Raw genomic sequence first — 22812 nt, 5'->3', positions numbered from 1 at the left:
TGTCTCTCTGTCTCACTTTCTTCTTTTACCTCTATCTGTCTTTTAATGACATTTCAAGGTTCATGAAACTTGACGCTCGAATCACAGCGTAAAGTTTCATTGCAAGTACGAAAACGAAAAAAGAAAAAAAAAAAAAAAACTGCAGGTTTTTTTTTTTTTTCTGCCATGGCAGCAATATAGCGAAGCATCCCTCCGAGGCTTTTGATGTCCTTGAAGTTTACCAGACGCAGATTTAGCCTCCTTAAGAGCGAGACACCTTGAAACTCTTCTCTCCTTCCATGGCATAATTGTAGTGTTCACCCCCACACTCTTTTCCTGACATGAAAAACAGAAAGCGGCAGCACAGGTCTCAGCTCTGTGCGCTCCATGCTAACACAGTCACAGCAGGATGTCACAGCCTCGCTCCTCAAACCCTGCTCACAGCACCAATGGCTGCTTCTCTGTAATTAGAAGTGGCACTTGCCAGACGCTTGTGTAACAGGGTCAAAAAATTCTCACTCCTGAGATATAAATATGGTTTATTGTCTCAACAATACCCTGATAGTCATGTTGCACCACCGATCGTTTTTTTTTTTTTTTTGTATAGAAATTGAGTTGGGGAAACGTCTCAAATTTTCTTTTTTATCTTGGGAGCAAATATTGAAATGATCTTTTTGAATATTTTAGATTTGGAATTGGGAGAAATATAATGATAATTGTGGCTCTTTGAAAAGCCCTTCATAGTACAGCTCACAGTTGCAAAAAGTTAGTAAAAGCCAAACCAAGGTAACCTCCACACTGTTAGACAAAAAGAAAAACGAAACAAAACAAGTTTTAGCAAAAGAAAAATGAGAAATCTCAGTATATAAAGAGACAGTAAGCTCATCAGACATCAGAACGTTTTAAAATACCACATCACACATATTTGAAAATGAAGAGCAAGAGAAACAAGACAATCTACCTGCATATCTTCATATATCCTCAATTGAAGTTCCTCCTGCACTTAATGTCTAACAACATCCATGATTCATGATTCACAATCCATGACTGTTTATTGATTCATCTGGGAGATGAATCAATAAACAGTTACAGACCCTCTCATGTATACTGTTACATGTGATCCTCTGGGGGAATAATGTAGGCCTCATTGTTTTCAGTTCCAGTTCCACATCCATTGTTTTGTTTTGTTGTTGTTTGTTGTTGTTTTGTTGTTGTTTTTTGTTTTTTTGGTCCCTGTCATTTTCTTGTGGTAGTTGTCATGCTAATATATTTACTTTATATTTAATTATGGCAGATCTTTTGCTGATTTTATATTTTACCATGGCTGAATAAGTTTAAATATCAATGGTATTGTCTCAAAATAGATAACCATAAACCTCTGAAGCTTTTGTTGGTTCAGATTGATTCAAACAAATTGATTTGGTGTTGTCCATCAGTGATTTCCAGTGCTAGCCCTCGAGCTAACTTTGAGCCTTCTGATCTGTAATCTGCTTAGTAAACCTGAGGCTCTGCAGCCTTTCTCACACCTGTCCAAACTCCCAGCTAATCCAGCGCCTCACATCAGTGGGATGATCTGCTGCTAAAGCTGCTGTTGTGGTAGCAGTGGGTCATGCTAAGGCTGATGCTAATCCCTGGCTGTCTAGCATGGGGCCGGGCTAATGCTAGTGCTCATCTATTGTTGTTTAGTATGGGGTCAAGCTAATGCTAATCTTGTGCTGTGTAGCTCAGGGTCAAACTATTGCTAATTCTAATCTCTTAGCCAGTAGCACTGACTCGTGCTAAGGCTAATCCCCTTTTGTGTAATGTCTGACCATGCTAATGTTAATCCCCCCTGTTGTGCTAATGCTAATCCAGCTGTCAGTCAGAGAAGTGCTGACAGACAGACAAGCTGTTTCCCCCTAAACACCTGTCTGCTGGCTCCTCTGATTCCTCATTCACTTTGAATAGTTCAGTACCTGTTCCTATAGGTTCTACTGCACACAGGCCACCAGTCTCCCTCTCCCCCTCTGTCCCCCTCTGTCCCCTAGCAGCAGAGAGTGCAGGGACACAGTTGTTTAGTTGACTATGTCAGTCTAGTCCAGGGGTTCTTAACATTTTTGACCTTGGGGCCCAAGTTTTCCAGTACAGTGTGGCCCGGGGCCCATTCAGATATTAACACGTTTAATTGATCTTACTCTTGGATGAATTTGTATTCAATAACTAAATCAAATCCACTTGCAATTACTAAGATAAAACTTTGTCAAATAGATTACATGGGACAATGTGATCATCACAAAAACATTTAAGAACAAGTTTAAAGGCTCAAGTCACAGCAAAAAGGAGGGACTCTAAAAAAAAGAAAAATTAGAAATTTGATGAATAAAATTATGTGGTGATAAAGTAAATACATTCAAAATAACAAAAGTTTCCAATTAAACAAAAAAATAAGACCAAATAGAATTGAAATAAAGTGCAGATGAAACTATATCTTCTAATCTCCAAGTTTAAAATTAAATAAATAAATAAATGCTGTACACTTTTTCAGGGTTTTATTTTAACTGTTGATATCCCTGGCATGATGTATTTGTGGTTTTGAGGACCTGTGGTCTGCTAAATATAGTTTTACAGCTCCTCTCTCTTGCCTTTCTGTGCAATAAGTCCAGTGGTGAAATTCCTCACTACTAAATATTCCACAATCAGCTGTTAGTGGTACTATAACAAAGTGGAAGCGATTAGGAACGACAGCAACTCAGTCACATAGTGGTAGGCCACGTAAAATCACAAATGTTGGTGGTTTTGATGTCTTATAATAATTGACTGATGATCACCATAGCTAACTCAGTGTTCTTATTACTGTCTCATCATTGCTCCCTTTTCCTCAAAGAAAATCCAGAGAATTTCCATTCAGGGTTATTTCAGAATATTGTTTTTATTTTTATTTGTTTATTCATTTATTTTTTGACACATATCATCACTTCTAAAGGAGTTTCATATTTTCATGTTCTCCTCAAGTACCTGCTGTTTATTTGATTCATTTGGCCACACAGCTTCCTGTCAAAGCTACAATTCCCTGCATTCTGGTGTAATTTCAAGAACAGATTAGGACCTGTCTGATGAACAAAACCTCTTGAAGTTTCTCTGCCATGATTCAACACACTTACACTCTCTCTTCCTACTTCCTCCAGACATTCTGTCTTCACACACACACACACACACACACACACACACACACACACACACACACACACACACACACACACACACACACACACACACACTAGGGTGTGGATCCCCAGCCTGAGCCCGTCAGGACCTGTTGGGACCCAGTGGGTCAGGCCGGGCTTGGACAAAACTTTAGAAACGATGTAGTGAAGTTGCACAGTACAGACAGTAATTGGGAACTTCCCGTGGTGGAGTTTACCTGACCACACTGAAGGCAACACGTGGGCTTTTTAGGCGATAAATGTAGCTAGCGATGGAGGACAAGCAAAATCTGGGGCTCAGGTTGGGTTTGGACACAAAAAAAAATTATGCCTGTCGGGCTCGCTTGCTATGCTCTCAGGCTCAGGTCGGGTTTGCAGTCTAACACACACACACCCACACACACACACACACACACACACACACACACACACACACACACACACACACACACACACACACAGTCTCTCTCTCCCTCTCCCTCTCTCTCTCTCTCACACACACAGACACACACACCCTCCTACTCAACACCTCTGTTCCTCTCTTCCTATGTGACAACATGTTCTTCTCCAGAGCTATCAGAATTCAACTCCCATTTTATATTTGTTTTTTCTTTTCTTCCTACAATTTTCCATCATGCTTTGTTCTGGTCTCTTTTAAACACTGTTATTCAAATAAATGGTGCCTTTTAATTTTGCCCTTTATTATTGTTTCGTTCATTTTTTCTAGTGTTCTGAAATGAAAATTATTAGACACTTTTTCTTTCAGCTACAAAAATGACTGTTTCTTGTCTTTTTTTTTCTTGAAGTGACATATTTTATCATTTTATTATTACAGCACTTTATGTTTCTTTGGGTTCAATTTTGTTATGACTGTCCAAACCAAAGTCAACAAAAAGTTACCATACAACAAGAGTCAAAGTTAAAGCTAAATTCCCTCAAATTTCCAAGTTCATTAGAGAACAGAATCTTAAATGAAATCTATTAAACAATACACACTACCTCCCACACTACCTCCTGCTATTAAACTCAGGTGAGCACTCACCCACACTCCTCCTGTCACATTAAACTTTTAGGCCAGTTGCTCCCTCAGGCACTCTTCCACTGTTTTATATCATTAATCTTCAAAGTTTGATACATTCCAGGAGATATTTCGTGATGAAGTGTTGGAATTCACTTCTTTACTTCTACTTATGTCCACTTTCTCTCAACCTGCCTCATCTACTTGCACTTCAGTCACTGATATCCTGCCGTTCGCAGGATACCTTGAAACAGTAACCAGAAATAGGGCTTGAACAAATTTCATTCCACTGTTGGATTATAAGTGGGGGAAAATAGGGCACCTCAGTTTCTCTTCTACCATTAAAAGTGACTGAGGCTCATTTTTTGAGCAGCATATTTGAAGTATATCAGATCTCAGTGTTGTGGTATGTTTTAGTCACACTTTCATTCAGTTTTTTTTCGTTTGTTTGTTTGTTTTTAAATATATATATATATTTTTTTTTACCAGCATTTCATTCTGGTCTGTGTGCTTCTCCTCTCTGTCCTCTTCTGCAAAGGAAATCTCTCTGTACGGTTGTTGAACTACAGTGAAAAATGGTGGCCTTGCTCTGTGAGTGTGGGGGACTGACAACAGAACTTGACATTGTCCACTGGTGTCTTAGATCATTAAAATATTTTCTGCTATAAAAGTAACAAAAATGTCATCTATTTTTGACTAGTTACTAACCAGAACAAGAAAAATACACCAAACAACAAAATGATCCAAGAATTTCAAGGTGTGACACAAATAGTGGTTGATTATTAAAATGTTTTCAGGTGGATTTTTACTTTTGGTACACCTTGATTATTATTATGTGCTTCACAATCAATTTCCCCACCCAGATTTTCCCAGCAAATCAGCCAATCAGCCTCTCTCCCACTCCCAGCCTTGCCTAGTCCACAATATCTCAGTTGAGAATTTATTGTAAAGGTTGAGGATTGAGTATCAGTCATTATAATATGAATCCCAGTCTGAATTCATGTTAAAAACTAAATAACCTTTCAGTATATCCAGGGGCAGTCTGCACCTGTGTGTTCCAATACTAACACTGACGAGATGAGGATTTGCTTACCTTGACATTTATTTCCTGCTGAGGAGCTTTGAAGAAGGGAAAGTGAGACAAAGCAGAGAGCAAAGCGGCACCAGAGGGAGGGCAAGAGAAACAAGGGGAGGGAAAGGAGAGATTGGGGGGTGAAGTGACAGGAGGGACAGAAAACAGGCATTAGGAATGCTAATGAATTAATGATGCAACATGTTGACATTTCTCTCTCTCATCTTTCTGTCCCCACATTCATTTTCTGTTTCCCTCTTCTGCCTCCTCCACCCTTCTCTTTCTCTGTTTCTCTCCATTCCTCCAGGTAGGAGGGTGTCCTTGTTAACTTGTCATCCCGTTGTAACCCTGAGGCCAGTGATGTGACTGGAATGTGAATTCACAAAGGACTGGTATTACCTGAGGACTTCCCACTCTGCTAAGAAAGTCAGGTAGGTCATTTGTAATGGAATTTTTAATGCGCTAATTCTTGATGTGGTCCGTTTATATATGACATAATTACAAATGGTGACCAGCAGAGTGGGAAATTACCACCAGCCAAATGCAAAATGGGAACTATTTGACTGGGGGCTAGCGAGTTTGCTTCCTACCTGGTAGTTTTGTAAGTAACCAACCACCATATGGCACAGTCTCATAGAGAAAAGGCTTAATTGGCCGGTAGGATAGTGGGAAAAATGGTGATTGATTAGATAATTAAGGCTGGTGAAATAATCCAAATGACTGGCAAATGGTTGGTGGATTTCCACTGTTACATAGTGAAAATAGCTGGTGATTGATTGGTTAATTATGCCTGGTGAAATAGAGGAAATGGTTGATGAAATGGTGGGAAAATCAGCCTGTAACCTAAGGAAAACATAGTTAGTGAAGGGTTACAGTATTTCAGTTGATAAAGTAGACAGAAAGAGCACTTAGTGTTTGCTGCTGAAAGTGGATATTGGGACATTGGCAGGGCAAGGCAGCTTTATTTATATAGGCACATTTCATACACAGAGACAATTCAAAGTGCTTTACAGAATAATAGAAATGCAGTAATATCAACGGCTTTGAAGGAAAAATAGAAAGAGGCAGTTCAGCAGCAGTTTAATTACATGGCAGAATAAGCAGTGCAGAACATTAAAGTTTTACTGTAAGTTTAGATTTAAAAGTAATCAAAAGTGTTGGCTTGTTGAATGTCATCTGGGAGGTTATTCCAAGTCTGTGCTGCAAGTTAACAAAACATCGCTTCACTGTGTTTTATTCTAACACTTGGGACAGCCAGCAGACATGTCCCACATGACCTAAGAGGACTCCTTGAAGGTTTGCATGACACAACTATGTCAGGGAGGTATTGGGCCCAAACCCGCTGTGCAATTTGCAGATAGGAAGCAGTCTTGTCAAAACAATTTATTGACTGACTGTAACCATGGTGGGATTTTAGGACTGATGTAATGTGGTTGAGTTTCTTAGTTTTTGTTGGAGTGCCAGACAGAACTGGCGAAGAGCGTTTTGAAAGTCCTGAGAACAAACCATTGCAGTGGTCTAATGTACTGGAAACAAAGGCATGCTACCAATCCTCTGACTCTCGCAGCATTTTTAGATGGTAATAAGATGACAAGCTTACTGGTTTGATGTGGCTATTAAAATTTAATTTGGAAGAAATTGACAGTATTTGTATTTATAAACACATGATGCACTCGACACATAAGATGATGCTATATAAATCAATATATTGACCCACTGATTTTAATCCCCTGCTCGCCATAACGAGCCCGCCTGCATGTGGTGGAACCAGCAAGCTCACGGACAGAGACAGACTGGGAGCTTTATTGATAAGTTCAGTTTATGAGGTTATGAGTAGTTTCTGCCTTTAGTGTCTTCTGCCTGTCTTTCTGCCTTAATCACTACAGGCTGTGTAAAATGACAATGCACCTCTGCTAAACTCACAGCACCCCATTTGAAACCACTGAGATATTTTCTCCTGCCCCAGTTGTTAGTGACACAGGTGATGCGCCATGTACTTTGAAATCGACCCCTTTCTGACCCGTGTCCAACCCATGACACTGAGCCAGTCGTCAATCCACCCTTTCAAACACAAAATCAGCGCTTGTTCCTGGAAACCAATGAACCAAAAAAATAAATATATAAATAAACCCCGATTGAACCCTCAGTGTAAAAGAGGTATCAGAGAGGGAATTAGACAGTAAAAACTCAAAGTGCTGTCCAGTGTCCAAAAACATGGACATTCAGGTATCTTACAGGTATCTTTACCAATGCTGATGCCTGTACCATGAGGTCACAATAGCAAAAGTTCATGTTCCAAAGTTCAGCCCACTGCTATATTTTGCTCTGGCTATTTTCTTATCTTCTTCTACTGAAGGGCTTTAGTTCAAAACATATAGTCGTTTTTAGGGGAAAAAAAAGTATCTGTATAAAACCCTGTGTTTCAGGCATTTAGCTAACATATCCAGAGTGACTCACAATGGGTGCCACAGTCAAAGCTGTGCAGAATAAGCTCCAGTTCTTGGAGCCCCTACATTACTAGCCACCAATAGGAGGAGGATAGTAAAGGTGAGAGCTGCAGTGCCCTGACAAAAGATGGAATGAATACAAACTGAACCAAAAGAGGCAAAACAGAGGACTGAGAAACTCCTCATTCTCTCAGGAGCCAAACCCACAACACTCAGTCAGGGTTCAAGTCGTGTTTTGGCTTTCAGAGGGGCTCAGGTGGTGAAGCCACCAGTGAGATGACGTTCATGTGGGAACAGCAAACTAAAGATGGTCAAAGAGCACACAAAACGTCTGTGGGCAAAAATAACACAGCAGATGACATATGGTGCACAAGATGCTCCCCATACCACCTTAAGGTGCTTGTAGAGAGTGGGCGTTTGCTGCTCTTTCTAGTGGCCTAGAAAGATGCCTTGTTTTCTTCAGCAGTTGCACACTTATCTCAGAGAGTATACATATTACAGTGCTGTGTCAATTTCAAAATTTCAAATAGATTTTTTAAAAAAAATAAAAAGATTCTTTTAATTGTTTATATTTTTTACTTTTAAATTTACATTAATACTTATAATTTTAAAACAGTTTCTGTTTTTCTATTTTATTTTTTTGTAAATTTCTGTTTTCTTATAATTTTAAAACATTTTCTATTTTTCTATTTTATTTTTTGTAAATTTCTGTTTTCTTATTTTTGCACTATACAGATTTTTTTTTGCTTAATTTTAAAATATTTTATTTACTTTTTTAAAAAATATTTTTTAACATATTCTTTTGTAGTGACTGAACCTTCCAAAAGAAAGAAAGAAAGAAAGAAAGAAAGAAAAGAATAGAAAAGAAAAGAAAATGACATTGTCATGGGCCAAAGTGGCACTCGCTGAATATTTTTTAAGTTAAAGTTAGGTTTAATCGAGTCTAAGTGGACTATTGGCAAATTTTTTAAATTTTTTATTTAATTTTAATTTGTTTTATTCTGTTTTATAGTACTGTGTTTATGTATTTTTAGTATTTTATTTTATTTTATTTTTTTGTATTTTTAGTATTTATTTTATTTATTGTAATTATTGCTATCATCTGTGCTGCTTTTAATCTGTACAGCACTTTGGTCAACCCCGGTTGTTTTAAATGTGCTCTATAAATAAAGTTTGAGTTGAGTTGAGTTGAGTTGAGTTTCAGAATATTAATATGCTTCCAGCTGTGGCAGCTGCAGTACCAGGGGAAGAGAAGGTGTGTCAGCCATCTTTTTATGCATGGCAGTTTGCCGTTGCTGCCTGTGCTGCAGGAAGATGAACTTCCTGCTTTTGCGCCTCTCTTCAGTTAGAAAGTGTTTTCACCTCAAAGTCAAACTGCAGAATGACACTGATGTAGAAGGATCTACATCAGGGGGGTCAGACTTGTTTTAGGCAGCCGTTCAAAGGAAACCTCACAAGGGCCACAATATTTTTGCTAACATCAGTCGACACATGGATTTTTTAGGCAGCGTTCTGATTTATAATTTTAAATCAATCAATTTTTCACTGACAAGTCAATGAGAAACTGCATGTTGACTCATGAAAAAAACACATAATGTTGAATTACATAAAGCAGCAGAGAGAAATACAACAAATATACAGCAGGCAGGTTTGCCATTTACCTCCCAGAAGAAAATACTCATCTGTCTGTCTTTTCTGAAATATTCTACATTCCAAGGTGGCCTTTCACTTTCTGACAGCAGCTTTGCTAAACTAACAGCAGCAGCTAGCCTGCTGGGTTTAACTTGTGGCCAGTGGATAGTTTGTAGTGCTAGGTCTAATTCATTTATCATGTATTTATCAATTTATCATAGACACTTCTTTTTTCTTATTATACATAATTGATAACAATTGGATGCAAATATTCCAATTTTTAAAAATTCGATTTGGTTTAAAAATAATTTGATAGCAGGTCTGATTTGGCTTACGGGCTGTATTACTGACATCTCTGATCTAAATAAAAATTCAAGAAGGGCTTGCACTTTTGTGTATGGTTTGTGGGAAAGCCTGTTTCTCCCCTCTCTTTAGGTTTTGTTAGGATGTCACACATACACGGGGCATCACTTGTAATGGCAGCAGTGTTTTTCCTCCATCCCCCGAGTTAAAACAGAACATCAGCATGTCGGTGCAGCAGAGCCTGCGGTTTGCAGCCGCTCTGTTTACTCTGCACCATGACTGAATCCTTCTGCTGTGTGGGTGGTCCTGATGGGAATGACCATGGTGGTTTTACTGCCTCAGTCTGTCCCAAGGGGCCCACTCTGTTTCCTGGTTGGACGGCTGCATAATGTGTTTAATATTCAGGGAGAACCTGGGCTGAGGCTCGGGCTCTGTGAAATGACGACGTTGATGATCACACATCAGGACAATGCACAGCATGTTCCCCACAGACAGTCCCTCTGCTGCTCTGTCTCTCAATCATTTCATCTCTGTCCCACACACACACACACACACACACACACACACACATGCACAGAACCATGCTAGCTGTTAAACTTTAATTGTGTGCCATTCCTTCTGAGAATAGACCAGGGTGAGCACTGCACCCCTAAGGAGCTAGGATGGAGTTTGTGTGTGTGTGTGTGTGTGTGTGTGAGTGAGAGTGAGAGAGAGAGATTCTCTGTTCCCTCTGTAATTTCCATCTGATTAGTGCAGAACAGGGAAGATGAAGGGAAGAGGTCCACTCTCAGCCAATCACTGAAGGAGGGTGTGTGTGTGTGTGTGTGTGTGTGTGTGTGTGTGTGTGTCGAGGGCGATTGCGTCCTCTTAGAGCCACTCATTGAGTATTCCAGACTGTTTTCAATTTTCTACACTATTTGCTACATCCATTTATTCAAAGCACCTTAAAGTCCCACATGACTGTACAGTTTCAGTGGGAATGGAACCACTCTGCCTGGAATTTGACACACTTGTACACCTAAAGTAGGTAGGTAGATAGGTAGATAGATAGATAGATAGATAGATAGATATTCTCTCTATGCTGACTCACCTAACACTATTCTTCTTTTCACTGAAAAAAAATCCATTTTACCAAATCTTTTAAATATTATATTCAGTGAAAAATCTATGAGTGGGATTAGATAATCCCTCTTGTTTCCAATTCAGTTTCTCTTGTTTCAGGAATTTTCTCTTGGAACAAATAAAAACATGTTGAAACAAGACAGAATAAGTCAGATCAGCCCACTGGGATCAGGAAAATGGCACTTGATTCAAGCAAATTCTAGAAACAAGTTGATTATTGTCAGAAACAAGTGGGATTATCTCATCCCACTGGCAGATTTTTTTTTTTTTTTTTTTACCTTGTGTGAAGAAAAACAGGTTTTGAACAGTGAAAATGAGGCTGAATGACTTGTTAAGATGGAGATTTGTTTACTGTGTTGCTGTTGTGTTCGTATCATTAGATTTTACACTTGGCGTCATGTTCCCTTATGCCTAAAGTTGTGAGTATTTGTGGTTGTAAAATACAGCAGTGTACAGTGTGAGCAGCAATGTACTACCACATTTGCAGGTGGCCCATATGTGCTTGCTTTCCTTGAGGCTACAAAATGACCTTCACAAAGTGTTATAGCCCAGGAAAAGTGGTGCATCAGGAGAAGTGGAGCTGAGTTCGACTTGTTGCAGATCTCACATGAAAGAGGCTCTGTATCCTGTGTGAAGTGCAGTCAAATGCTCACTCATCTCAAACTCAGTTGCTTTTTTTGCCCGTTTCCCACTGAGCCTATTACCGCCTTCCATTTTGTCCCAGTTCTCCATGTTTGACTTGTCTTAGGAAGTGTAATTGCTGATAATACAGCTTTTACATAATTTGTAGTGTAGCCCACGGCTGTTTTGGCCCTTAAAAAATAAAAGGATGGGCAAGTTTTTGAATGGCACAGACGTTTTAGATTCTGGGGTCTGCAGTGCCTTGCCTTGGTTAGGATTTGAGCTGTTTTTTTTTGTTTTTTTTTGTCTTTATGGATGTTACAGAAATCTAAGGCTAAACTAGGCACACATCATGTATTTAAAAGCTCATTTAAAGGTTATTGTCAGAATTAGCAGTTTAGTAGTGATTTTGTGCTCATGCCTGTCAAGCAGGGTAGGAATTACACAGTTTTAGGGGCAAGGCCATTTGGCCTTTGGTGTTGCAACTTTTTTGAGGGCATTAAGACCACATGCCAGGGCACCAAGGCCATTGAGTAAAATGCTTTGACTTTTAACCTATACTATGAATGAAAATCATGACTTCATACAATTAAAAAAAAAAAAAAAAACTCATACAAAATACAATGCGATTACACAACTATTACCAACAAAATAAAATGTATAATCAAAATGTATCCATACTGTGGGCATTTCGCTCTCAAAATATCAAAGTTTTTTGCTGGTTTTCTCTCCGTTTCAGTGGAAACACATGAGATCTTTTAATAAACTCCCCCAATTTAACGTCAGCTCCGATTAATGTGGCTAAGCAGCAAAAGTAAGGACAGTAAGCAGTCACATTAAGGCTGAACAGAGTTATAGAATCACCTTTTCAGGCTGTTATCAATTTACCTCTGAAATAAAGACCACAGTTTTCACAGATGTGTTGATTTATTAAATGTTCATTTCAATGTACAGATGCAAACAAATTGACGAATTAATTAAATCAATGGCCTATGATTAATAGGCTAATTAATAACTGATAACTGAACATTAACACATTAATAACAAGTACTGTCCGTGGTGCTGAATCTGCCTCAGCAGATTTTCCTTGGAATCTTCGTGGATCTTGTTTAGCTCTTCTTTCCTTACAGGTGAGAAATCAGCTGTTTGCCCGGTGTTTGTCAGGTAGTCTTGTAGACATTTGACGGCCCAAGACGTTGACCAGCTTCATTTCCTGACCTCTCCAGCTGATCCAGTGGAGTGTGGAGTGAAGTGCGGAGCCTGTCACAACAATAGCTGCCTGACGCTGTTAGCCGTTGCGCTAGACTTTTTCCACTTTCTTTTTCTTTTGCGTCTTGTGGCCCGGCCCACTGGTGAAATCCCCGGTTTCCCCATACGCCAGTCCGCCCTTGTTGCGCTCGCATGCAAAACATTGCTTTGCTTTAAAGTCACCGACCTGAGCGGAAATTCAATTCATTTTCGGTCGGGATTCGCTTTTTTTCACCTCGGGATTTTCTTGCATTCATAACCTTGAGAGATTGACTCCTTTGGGCACACCGGCCAAATTGGCCGCGAGGGATACAAATATTTTCAGGGCACTACGGCCAAAGCAAGGGGCAACTACGGCCATGGCCGTCATGGCCGTGGTATAATTCCCACCCTGCTGTCAAGTGTCAATCATTTTGGCAAGTTGTAACGGTACGACTGGGATGCTTGGGGTGCCAGTTAGGTCAGCGCCTAGCAATACGTCATCAGGGTGTGAGTCAGTATTTTTTTTGCCAATTAGTCAACTGTACATAAGGTTCAAAAAAATGAGGAAAAGTAACAAAACCCCTTTCTTGAACCCATAAAAGCACCTAACCAAAGCCAACAGATCCAAACAACTCAATAACACAAGGAGTTTTCAGTTCAAATTAAATGTATTGAAGCAAATCATAGGCAAGGAATCAACCAAGAAGTCAGCAACAGGAAAGGCAGCAACAGGAAAAAACAACAGAGAAAGCGATTGCCAGTCCCTTCCAGAAAAAAACAAAATCCAGTCTGCAGTTTCAACCCCCCAAAATTCCCAACACAAAGTCACCTTCTGTTAAACAGTTCAACTCAGTCCCATCTTCAAAAAATAAAGTAAATTCAACTGAGCTCATGGAGACAGTTCAATTTCAGTTCGTTGCAAAACTAAAATAGAGAAAAGAAGGTAAAAGGAAACAGAAATAAACCCCCAGATTTACCGGAGTTACAGTACCTCCCAATGAGTCCAGTCCAGTCCAGTTAAGTCCAAGTGATAACCTATCTTACAAAGTAACCCGTTATTGTAGTCTTTGGTGAGTCCTACAGTGCAGTATTGTCTACAATTATTGTTTATGCATTTTGTACCATTGTTCTTGCTGAGCCCTGGCATAAATTTGTTTCTGTAGTTCAGTTCCGGTGTTACTGTCATTGCGATGTTTGAGGTGAGACTTGTTTTGTTTGAGGTGAGACATTTCACCAAGCCTCTGAGGGATTCTTTAGCTCATTTATCCCATAGTTCTTTTTTATTGCTCTCTTCCTTAAGTGGTTTTATCTTTGCATGGGGGTGCAAATACACTAAAGCTAAAGCTGTGAGGCTGTAGCTCTAACGGGAATGGAGGACTTCTCTCATCCACTTCCAGCTCTCTGGAGAGGCTGCACCAGTGGAGCAGAAAGCTACTCAAGCAAAGAGCAGATGTCATCGGGAGAGAGAGAGAGATGAAAATCACACAGTCATTACAAGACGTCAACATTCAGCATACCCTCTAAAGAGCCCTCTGTGCTGCTGGCCAAGCCAGGCTCTGACACTGACATGGGTAGGGGTTCAGTTCCTTCTTAAGCACTAACATCACCAGAAGATGTGCAGAGGCCAGTTTATTTTCCAAGATGTTTATCATGATTTTTTAAAGGATCTAGAGGCATGTACCCACGATGGATAGCACACTACATTTCAAAAATGTATGAAACTGTTCCTCTTTTCAGATTCCTTCTCTTAGATTTAACATCCAGAATGATGAAACCATCAGAGGCCTCACCATGCAGGCCCCCCACACTCCAAAAGTTCAAAGACCCTGGTCAAATGCTCAGTCAGGGATCTTCAGATTTGAACGTTGAACAGATTTTAACAGAATTTGAGGCTGTTTTCCTTGAACAATCCCTTAATCTATGGTTCAGCAACTCGAATATTACTTATATGAACTCTTATTCTAACTACTGCTTTTAGGGATATTTTGTTATTGCAAGAAACACTAAGATTACCCTAGGATTTTACAAGAATCCTCCAGAATCCTCCTTTTAGAATGCATATAGAGATGGAAACATTTAGGGTTGCAACTTCATATATTTGTATGTGGTATTTTTCTTTCTCAGTTGAACTTCCTGTGCATGAAAATGCACCAAATTTGGCACACAGCTGTGTTCCCGTATTCTTAAACTATGCCCGCTCAAGTTTGGGGCAAATAGTTCTGATGGTGGCAGGTCTGACCTTATTTACATTGGGATAAATCCCAGACCAAATAAACAATGCATAGTACCTGGTTCATTGTCCTTGTGATAAAATTTACTGTGGAGAGGGGGGAAAAACAGTAGGTGGCTTGTGTTTTGTTATTCAGAACTGACACATGGTGCCATGCAAGTTGCCAAGTAAACATACTGTGGATAGCAGTGATCTTAAGTTTAAGACATATGAAGATCATTAAAAAAAATCAATGATACATGCTCAAGCTCTGAAATTTGTGCTGGTACAAACAAGAGGAAGCTTTTGTATACTGACACTAAATGATCCACCACCAGTCCACCACCAGGTTTTTATGATGAAATTAGTCTAAGTAGTTTTACACACTTTGAACAAAAATCACTACAGAGTCAGAGAGTAGACCTTCATAAATTATTGTGGGGTTTTTCATTTAATCAAAAATATCTGACAGTAAATGGTACTGCACAGTGCCACCACAAATTCACGCTTGTTTGTACTTCAGTACTTGAGTACTCATACTCACTTGCTTAGTATACTTACTTAGAGATATTATTATGCATACCTCAACTTAGTTACATACTTGTGCTTAATTAGTGACTCACTGGCCAGCCCCATTCATAACAGCTTGCAGTCCTAGTTTTTCTTTGAGCTGGTAGCCCCACCCGAGGGAGCACGTTCCAAAAAAAGTTTAAAACTGTGTGTGGTGCACAGAAAGCAAAGTGATGAAAAAAATAGAGACAGAAAAGTGGTCTGAAAGTGTCCCCAGGGTCTCTCTCTCTCTCTCTCTCTCTCTCTCTCTGAGGAGCTTTGTCAAAAAGTGCAAAGCTGTCCCTTTCTTCAAATTTAACATTTGATATGATAAGACAAGCAGAGAGTGCTTGTCATACAGGCCTGCATGGAGAGATGTGAATATGATCGCACACCTAATACATGGAGCAGCGCCTCCACAGGGGAGTACAGGCTGATTCCTCTGGGCTATGGACTCACATCCCCTAGAAGCACGTGTCAGTCCACAAAGCTCTAAAACTGTCTGTTCACTGTGGTGTGTGTTCACAGACATTCATCATGGAGGGAATGGAGCTGCAGTCTACATCTGGAGCATTGATATAACAAGGAATGAGGGACCTCTCTGTCCATATCTGTCTGTCTGACCTTTAACCTCTGACTCATCATGCTATACATCTGATTCTCCTTTTTTCTCCTATCAAACATTTACTGGAGTTAAATGAATGTATATGTAGGGCCGAAGTTCACATGAATCAAATGCCTGCAACACTTGCCAAATTGCTGAAAATGCTTTGGGGGGGTGGGGGTGGTACACTATATATAATCTTGTGTTATAACACAACATTATATACAGTACAATTATATTCAATTATTGTAGTACAAATATTGTTATTTCGGACAAAGACTATTTGATCATACATGGTGCATCATAGCTTTTTGTGCACTGGTGGGAGCATCTGTTGTGCAGTAGCTACCCTTTTTCATTTTTTCGCCCCTGCCCTTCAAACAGCCTGAGTCTGCCACTGGTGCCTGCTAACTTTTAAATGCCTCACTTACTTACAGTTTTTAGCTGACATCAGTTCTCAGACTAAAACAACAGCTCTGTGTCAGACTGGCCCCTAATTTGCTGGCCCTTGCTCTGCTCTGCTCTGCTCTGCTCTGCTCTGCTCTGCTCTGCTCTGCTTGAAGCGGCAGACCTAAACTTCTGTTCTCTGCTGTCTGGAGGGGTAATTTATAGTGAAGTGTGCAACCCCAATTTTCCATTGTCAACAAATCAGTGAGGGGTATGAACAAATAATCAATTATTTGTTTGTGCTCACATTCACAAAGGCTTTAACTGATTGTGGGCAAAATATCAAATGCAAGCTTGAAGACAGAAACATGAGTTTAATACAATAAAGAGAAGTGTTTAATGGTATGTGCAGTCTGAAGTGCAATGCACATTGCAACATTTGGTGTAAACTGCCAGAACAAGCAAACAGATAATCACCAAAAAATATTTTAATCTATTTCCCTAATATTCTACAGTCAGTAAAATGATCTGATCAAGAGCAAAATATAAATAAATAAAAAGTGTAAAGTTAATCCAGGCAGAGCTTTTCTGCCTGGATTAACTTTCTGCTTTTCTGTACTTTTTCTGCTCTCTTCTGTTGATTGTATTTTTCACACAGACATCTGATTCTCTGCAGAAAGTAGACCTGAAATTAATGAAAAAATGTAAAATATGTAAAATATGTGATAAGACAGACATTGGGACTCATTAAAAAAACAAAGGATGAAGTGATCAGAATGAGGGCAGGCACCTCCCAGTCCAAGGCCGTGGTTCTCTGTAGGAAATAAAAATGCTCAGTGACAGGTAAGACTTTAATGCTCCACAGAATATTAAGCTTGGATGCTGTATGAACCTTTGCATAAGAAAAGTAAGAAAACGTGACAACGCTCACACTTTCTCGCCCTCTTTCCTCACCATCTCTTCTACACTCCCTTCTCTCTCCCTTTCCACAAATGTATCTCTCACTCTTCCTCTTTATCACCTTTTATTGCACTCTTTCTTGTTTTACCTTCTCTGTTTACCAGATTTTATCTGTCCTCTCACCTTCTGCCTTCCCTGCTCTCTCTTTATCTCTGTTGCACACACATGATCATTTTTTCCATTTTTTATGGTACTTTCCCTTTATAACTCTCCATCACACTTTTCTTTCTTTATCTGTCTTAGTTTTCTCCCTTGCTCCCTCTCTCTCTCTCTGAATCTCTCTTTTTTCATTCATCTTCTTCTTTTTTCTTCTTCTTCTTCTTCTACCCCTCTGTCTCTACCATCCTCACTCTCCTCAGTAGATGATAATAATAATATTAATATTGGTGAAGGGCTCTATGATCAAAGACTCTATGATGAATAATAATTATCAGGCAATTACCACATGGAAAGATAGGGAAGCTGCACACTGCACGCACGCACGCACGCACGCACGCACGCACACACACACACACACACACACACACACACACACACACAAGCATACATATCAGCCAGCCTGCCATATTCTTTAAAATATTGCACAGCATAAAGCTGGCACTTCCATTATTTAAAGGAAGGTATTGTTAGCACACAGTCATTAATGCACACATATATACATACACATATATACATACATATACACAGCAATGTACAGCGACTTTTGCTACATTCTCCAAACATGCTACCTACCAAACAGAGTTGTGAAGTGGGCAGAGCCACACCTGGCATTAACATGCATCTCCAAATGCATCTAGGGCCTGCCAGATTGTCCTCGGCTCTGTATGCAAATAAACATGTATCATTTCAGGGAGGGAGGGAGAGAGAGAGGGAGAGAGAGAGAGAGAGACTTTGCTAGTCCTTCTTCCATGCAAAAAATCAAATAAAAATGAGAGATGAGAGAGAGATGCTGCGTTTGTATCTGCTCCAACAATCTGCCCGTGATCTGCTTACTTTGATCTGGCTTCAAAAATAGTTTGATGTATTTAGTATCTCTCCAACAAAAATAAATTTCAATACGTTTGAAGCAGCTTTTTTCCAAAATGTCATTTCATCGATGGACATCTTGTTTTTGTTTTCCTCCCCTCTCTCTTTGCACATATTGCTAATCCCACCACTAAAAACAGCCAGATGTAAAGCTGCAAAACAGCATGCTATGGAATTCTGCCAAATCCAGTGGAAATAGAACTTGGAGTCATTTCTTTTCTCTCTGTCCTTCACTTTATCTCTCTCTAGTTAGCATTGATGACTGGTTTTTTGTGTAAATGCCAGACACAAAATGCCATGCCACCTGCTTTCCACAGCCACACACACCAACGGGTGAAGCTCTGAAAGTCATCCTGAACTTGACACACAGAATGCTCGCCGCTCTCTGCTTGATCATAACTTTGGTACGTTGGAGTGCATGCATGCATGCATGTGTGTGTGTTTGTCACGGCTGATGTATCAGCATCCTGGTGCTATGTCTACCAGTGTGTTCTAATCAACAGACACAAGCAGCAGAGTGCAAAGGAGACTTCAGCTCTTTCTTCCCATCACTGTTGTTAAAAACAGTTTCTCTGCACACACACACACACACACACACACACACACACACACACACACACACACACGCATTCACACACACCTCGGATAGATGACCAGTCACAGTTCATTCTTTCATGCATGCTTTCAAATGAAAATCAGTGAATGTTAATCACCTTGATTGTACTTGCTATGTTATATCAATTTTATTCAATACTATTACCTATTAACCGATAAGAATACTTCCCTCCACATTAAAATATCAATATCAAGTCCCTAACCAGTCCTTTCTGTCATGAAATCAACAAAAATGAGACTGCACCATGGCAAACAGTTAAACGTCTAAAGTCATTTTTATTGTAAAAAACAAATTAAGCAGAGTTAAATCAAGACAAAAGCCCACCTAAACCAAATTAAGGCATGAACTAACTAATTGCAGAGAGAGGTGATGTGTTCATGTCAGGGGAGTCAGTAGTAAGTGTAAGGCTTAAGTGATGGATGTGTGTGTGTGGGCGTTGGAAGGTGCATAAAACAAAGTAAACAACTTAGGCAACTAAAGCCTAAACTAAAGCAAATCTGAATGGCTGCTTGAAGGGAGAAGAGTAAATGATGAAATGGGTTTTGCTCATGTAACCTCCCCACACTGGACCCGGCTCTTTCCACTGCCAAAGACCTCGAGGGCAGGGACAAACACAGATTAGTAAGACACAAAACTCCCAGATGCACCACGTCACTTTGCACCACATTTTAATATTCATTTTTTTAATGAAATCAAACATTTTCTGATGCTAAAAACAAATGAGGAAAAAAGTTTGTAGCAGTTGTCTAGGATAGGAACTCCTTCTCCTTCCAGCGTCTCCATGCGTCCTTCATGCTGCCGAAAAGCACACAGTCACTGGCAGAGACATAACAAGTGAATGGAGAGGACACAGGCATCAGTGCTGCTCCACATAGTCCGGACTCATTTCAGTCCACTTCACCATCATATTTTGCACAAATTTTCTGCTGACTCAGTGTGAATAATCACTGCTGAAAGGTTTGTAATGTAACTGAACATCTGTTTAATGCTGAAGAATTGAACATGAATCCGTGTATCATTCGTTCTTTCTATTTTCAATTGCCAATCAAAAATTAAAAAATGAAAAAGTGACTGGTTATTTTGTTATTTGTTTTTTAATCTAACACCAAAATCCAAAATATGCCTGGTTTTTCATAGTTCAATTTTAGGCTCGGATCAAAAATACGAAATGGAAAAACGGGAATCAGGACTGAATTTGATTTTATTATTTAATTGGTCCGGTTTACGTGACCCAGAAGTTTGGTAATGAGCGGTAGCTCACAGCAGATCACAGCAGCCAGGTGCATTCAGTCCCACCACCCTGATCACCGCCACCATGGTTTTTTGGTTTTCCACCGCCCAAGCACGGGCCAAACTGGTTCCAAACCGGTTCCAAGCAAGCAACAACTTTGTATTTGCATCGCTACGGTGGGTTGTCCATTTGTCGTCCATGTTTGTTGTTGTGATTCTGAGCGAGCGTCTCGCACACCCACGTGATCATGTTTTATGATGACGTCATGGCGTGGCTCTGACTTGGCTCCACTTGGCTGTTGGCCGGTGGAAAAGCAAACCGGTTCTTTGTTGGCACCAGTTAAGCACCGGCTCTAGCACCAGCACTGAACTAGCACCAGGTGTTTTTTGGTGGAAAAGGGGCATATGATGCAGTTAAATCCAGGACCCTTCCTGAGGCAATATGGTCAGCTTATTGTTTGCTTGCTTTTCGTGTGGAACAGGTGTTAGGACTTAGGAGCAAGTTTGGTTATTTGGGGAATAATAATTAATTAATTCAGATTAATAAATGTCAATAACAGGGCACCACCCTGTAGTCAGGGACCAATTAAGCAAATAGGGAGCAGTCTCGAAAAGCGGTGTTCCTTTAAGAATATTGATATCTGAGAGATATCAAATTCCCAAAGTGAACACTGAAGGTTTTAAACTCGAGCACTGACCCTCTCATCCAGCCTGTAAAACAATATGTGTGCAAGAAAAATACCAAACAACTTCTCTTTACAATAGAACAGAATTTATTGACCTTCGCAATATCAATTAGCAATCAATAATACTTACAGCAATAAACATCTATTATCTTCTATCCTACAAGCACAATGTGTGTGAGTGTGGCTGTAGAGGGGGAGGTGTAAGAGAAGGGAAAAGAGGAAAGATGGTGGACGCCACCCACAGGGAGGGGTACGTCCCACAAAGGGGTGGTCAGAGGGAATGACCACCAGGTTTGAACAGGACAATGGTCAATGGTGCCCGCCGGCTTAACACGCTTCTGAGCGAGGGTTAACTTGAGGCTGGTCACCAGATTGCCTGTTACATGCAGGGTTAGTAAGAGGGAAGAGATAGAGGAGGACAGGAAAGCAGAAGATCCTAACAGCGGGGAGGAGACACTACTGGCGCTTTTCCACGAGCACCTGCTTGGCTCGACTCGGTTTGTGTCGTTTTCCATTACAACTGAGTACCACCTCATCGTGGGCGGAGTCATCATAGCAAGGCAGCCCCGCCACCAAGCACAGAAAAGTCTCCACCTCTTCATTTGACCACGGTACCGGTTTACTTTACCATTTTCCAACTTTGCCAACTTCAGTGATGATCAATGTGCATGGTCGCTGTTAACGTTTTTTTTTTTTTTTTTTTTTTTTAATGCCGGGTTTGGTTTTTCTGCAAGAACCTCATGTGTCTTCACTCCCTGTCCAATCAGTGGCCTGCACTCCGTTTACGTCACATTTTCGGCTTGACTCAGCTCGCTTGGACCCACAACCGAGTAGGTACTAAAATAGTAAATTGTACCAGGTACCACCACCTAATGGAAAACCTTACAAACCAAGTAGAGTCGAGCCAAGTAGGTGGAAAAGTGCCAAATGATTGCCTTTATCACTCAGAGGCGCGGCAGACAAGCTGTGCTCATTCCACAGTGTCTCTGGCCATTACTAGATAAACGTAGCTTACTGGTCTCACCCACTGTAGCAGAACTACACTGACAAAGGTACAAGCGTTCAAAGCATTCAAACACTGCAAACAGTAACAACAAGATCAACACACTCTGTTAACCTGACTCTGCAGATGGAAGCCTCTGACTTGGCTCGCTTTACGGAGCGAGTAGGCCGTGTGCTGTGGTCTGTCTTTGGGTCCTGCTCAGTTCCTCGGGGCACAGATGCTGATGGGGCATCTGCTCGCTCTCTCGGCGGGTTTTGCAGGAAAGTGGGAGCACCGGGTTGTGCAGTGGTGCTCTCTTGGATCCAATGTGAGCGCAGGGGAAAATCTCCGCTTGTCCAGCGAGGTGGAGATGGTGTGGCCAAATCAAGTTCTGGTACATATGGAGTTACTTCCTATAGATGCAGGAGCTGCAGCTGGAAGTAAGGCTTGCAGGTCAGTCCCAGGTTTATATAGCCCTGGTGAGATCATGGGACTCCCTGTGGTTTCAAGTGGGGTTTTGTCCAATGGAAGCTGGGAGTTTGGGGAATTTCATACCTGGACGTGAATGCAGAGTGGCCTGATGGGAGATGGAGATGTGGTGGACTCCCATTGTTTGGAGTTTGGCGCCTTTTGTTCCTTATCAGGCTTTCCAGTTTCCATGTAGGCCTCACTTCAGGCTTTGCCTCTGTGCACAGGCCTGCCTTTGTCTGAGTCACAGAGACATGCGGCCCAGCACAGATATGAGCATGAGGAACTGCTGGCTGTCAGATTCCAACATCTGTCTCATCTACATCCATTGTATACTTGCATTTTCAGGATTTCTTATTGCTAACCAAACAAACTAAAGTTAAAGTAGGAAATTGTCCAGAATTCAAACAAAGCGTCTGCCCTAAAATAACAGCAAGACATCAAGGTGCTCTCCCAATGGAGCTGCTCAGCTGTCAGCAGCTCCTAGTG

General features: G+C 40.5%; 1 protein-coding gene across 1 annotated transcript in view; it reads right to left on the bottom strand.

Moving 5' to 3' along the window:
- Positions 1 to 241: 241 nt before the first annotated feature.
- The window catches only part of LOC115370427 (uncharacterized), a 57627-nt gene continuing 35056 nt past the window's right edge, over positions 242 to 22812 (bottom strand). The window contains exon 7 of the mRNA XM_030067443.1: positions 242 to 315. Within this exon, the coding sequence (XP_029923303.1) occupies positions 242 to 315 (74 nt within the window). The remainder of the gene's footprint in view (positions 316 to 22812) is intronic.

The sequence above is a fragment of the Myripristis murdjan genome, chromosome 13 (genome assembly GCF_902150065.1).
Source record: "Myripristis murdjan chromosome 13, fMyrMur1.1, whole genome shotgun sequence".
Taxonomy (NCBI): Eukaryota; Metazoa; Chordata; class Actinopteri; order Holocentriformes; family Holocentridae; genus Myripristis; species Myripristis murdjan.
Note: the sequence above shows the minus strand (reverse complement) of the source record. Positions and strands in the feature narration are given on the sequence as shown.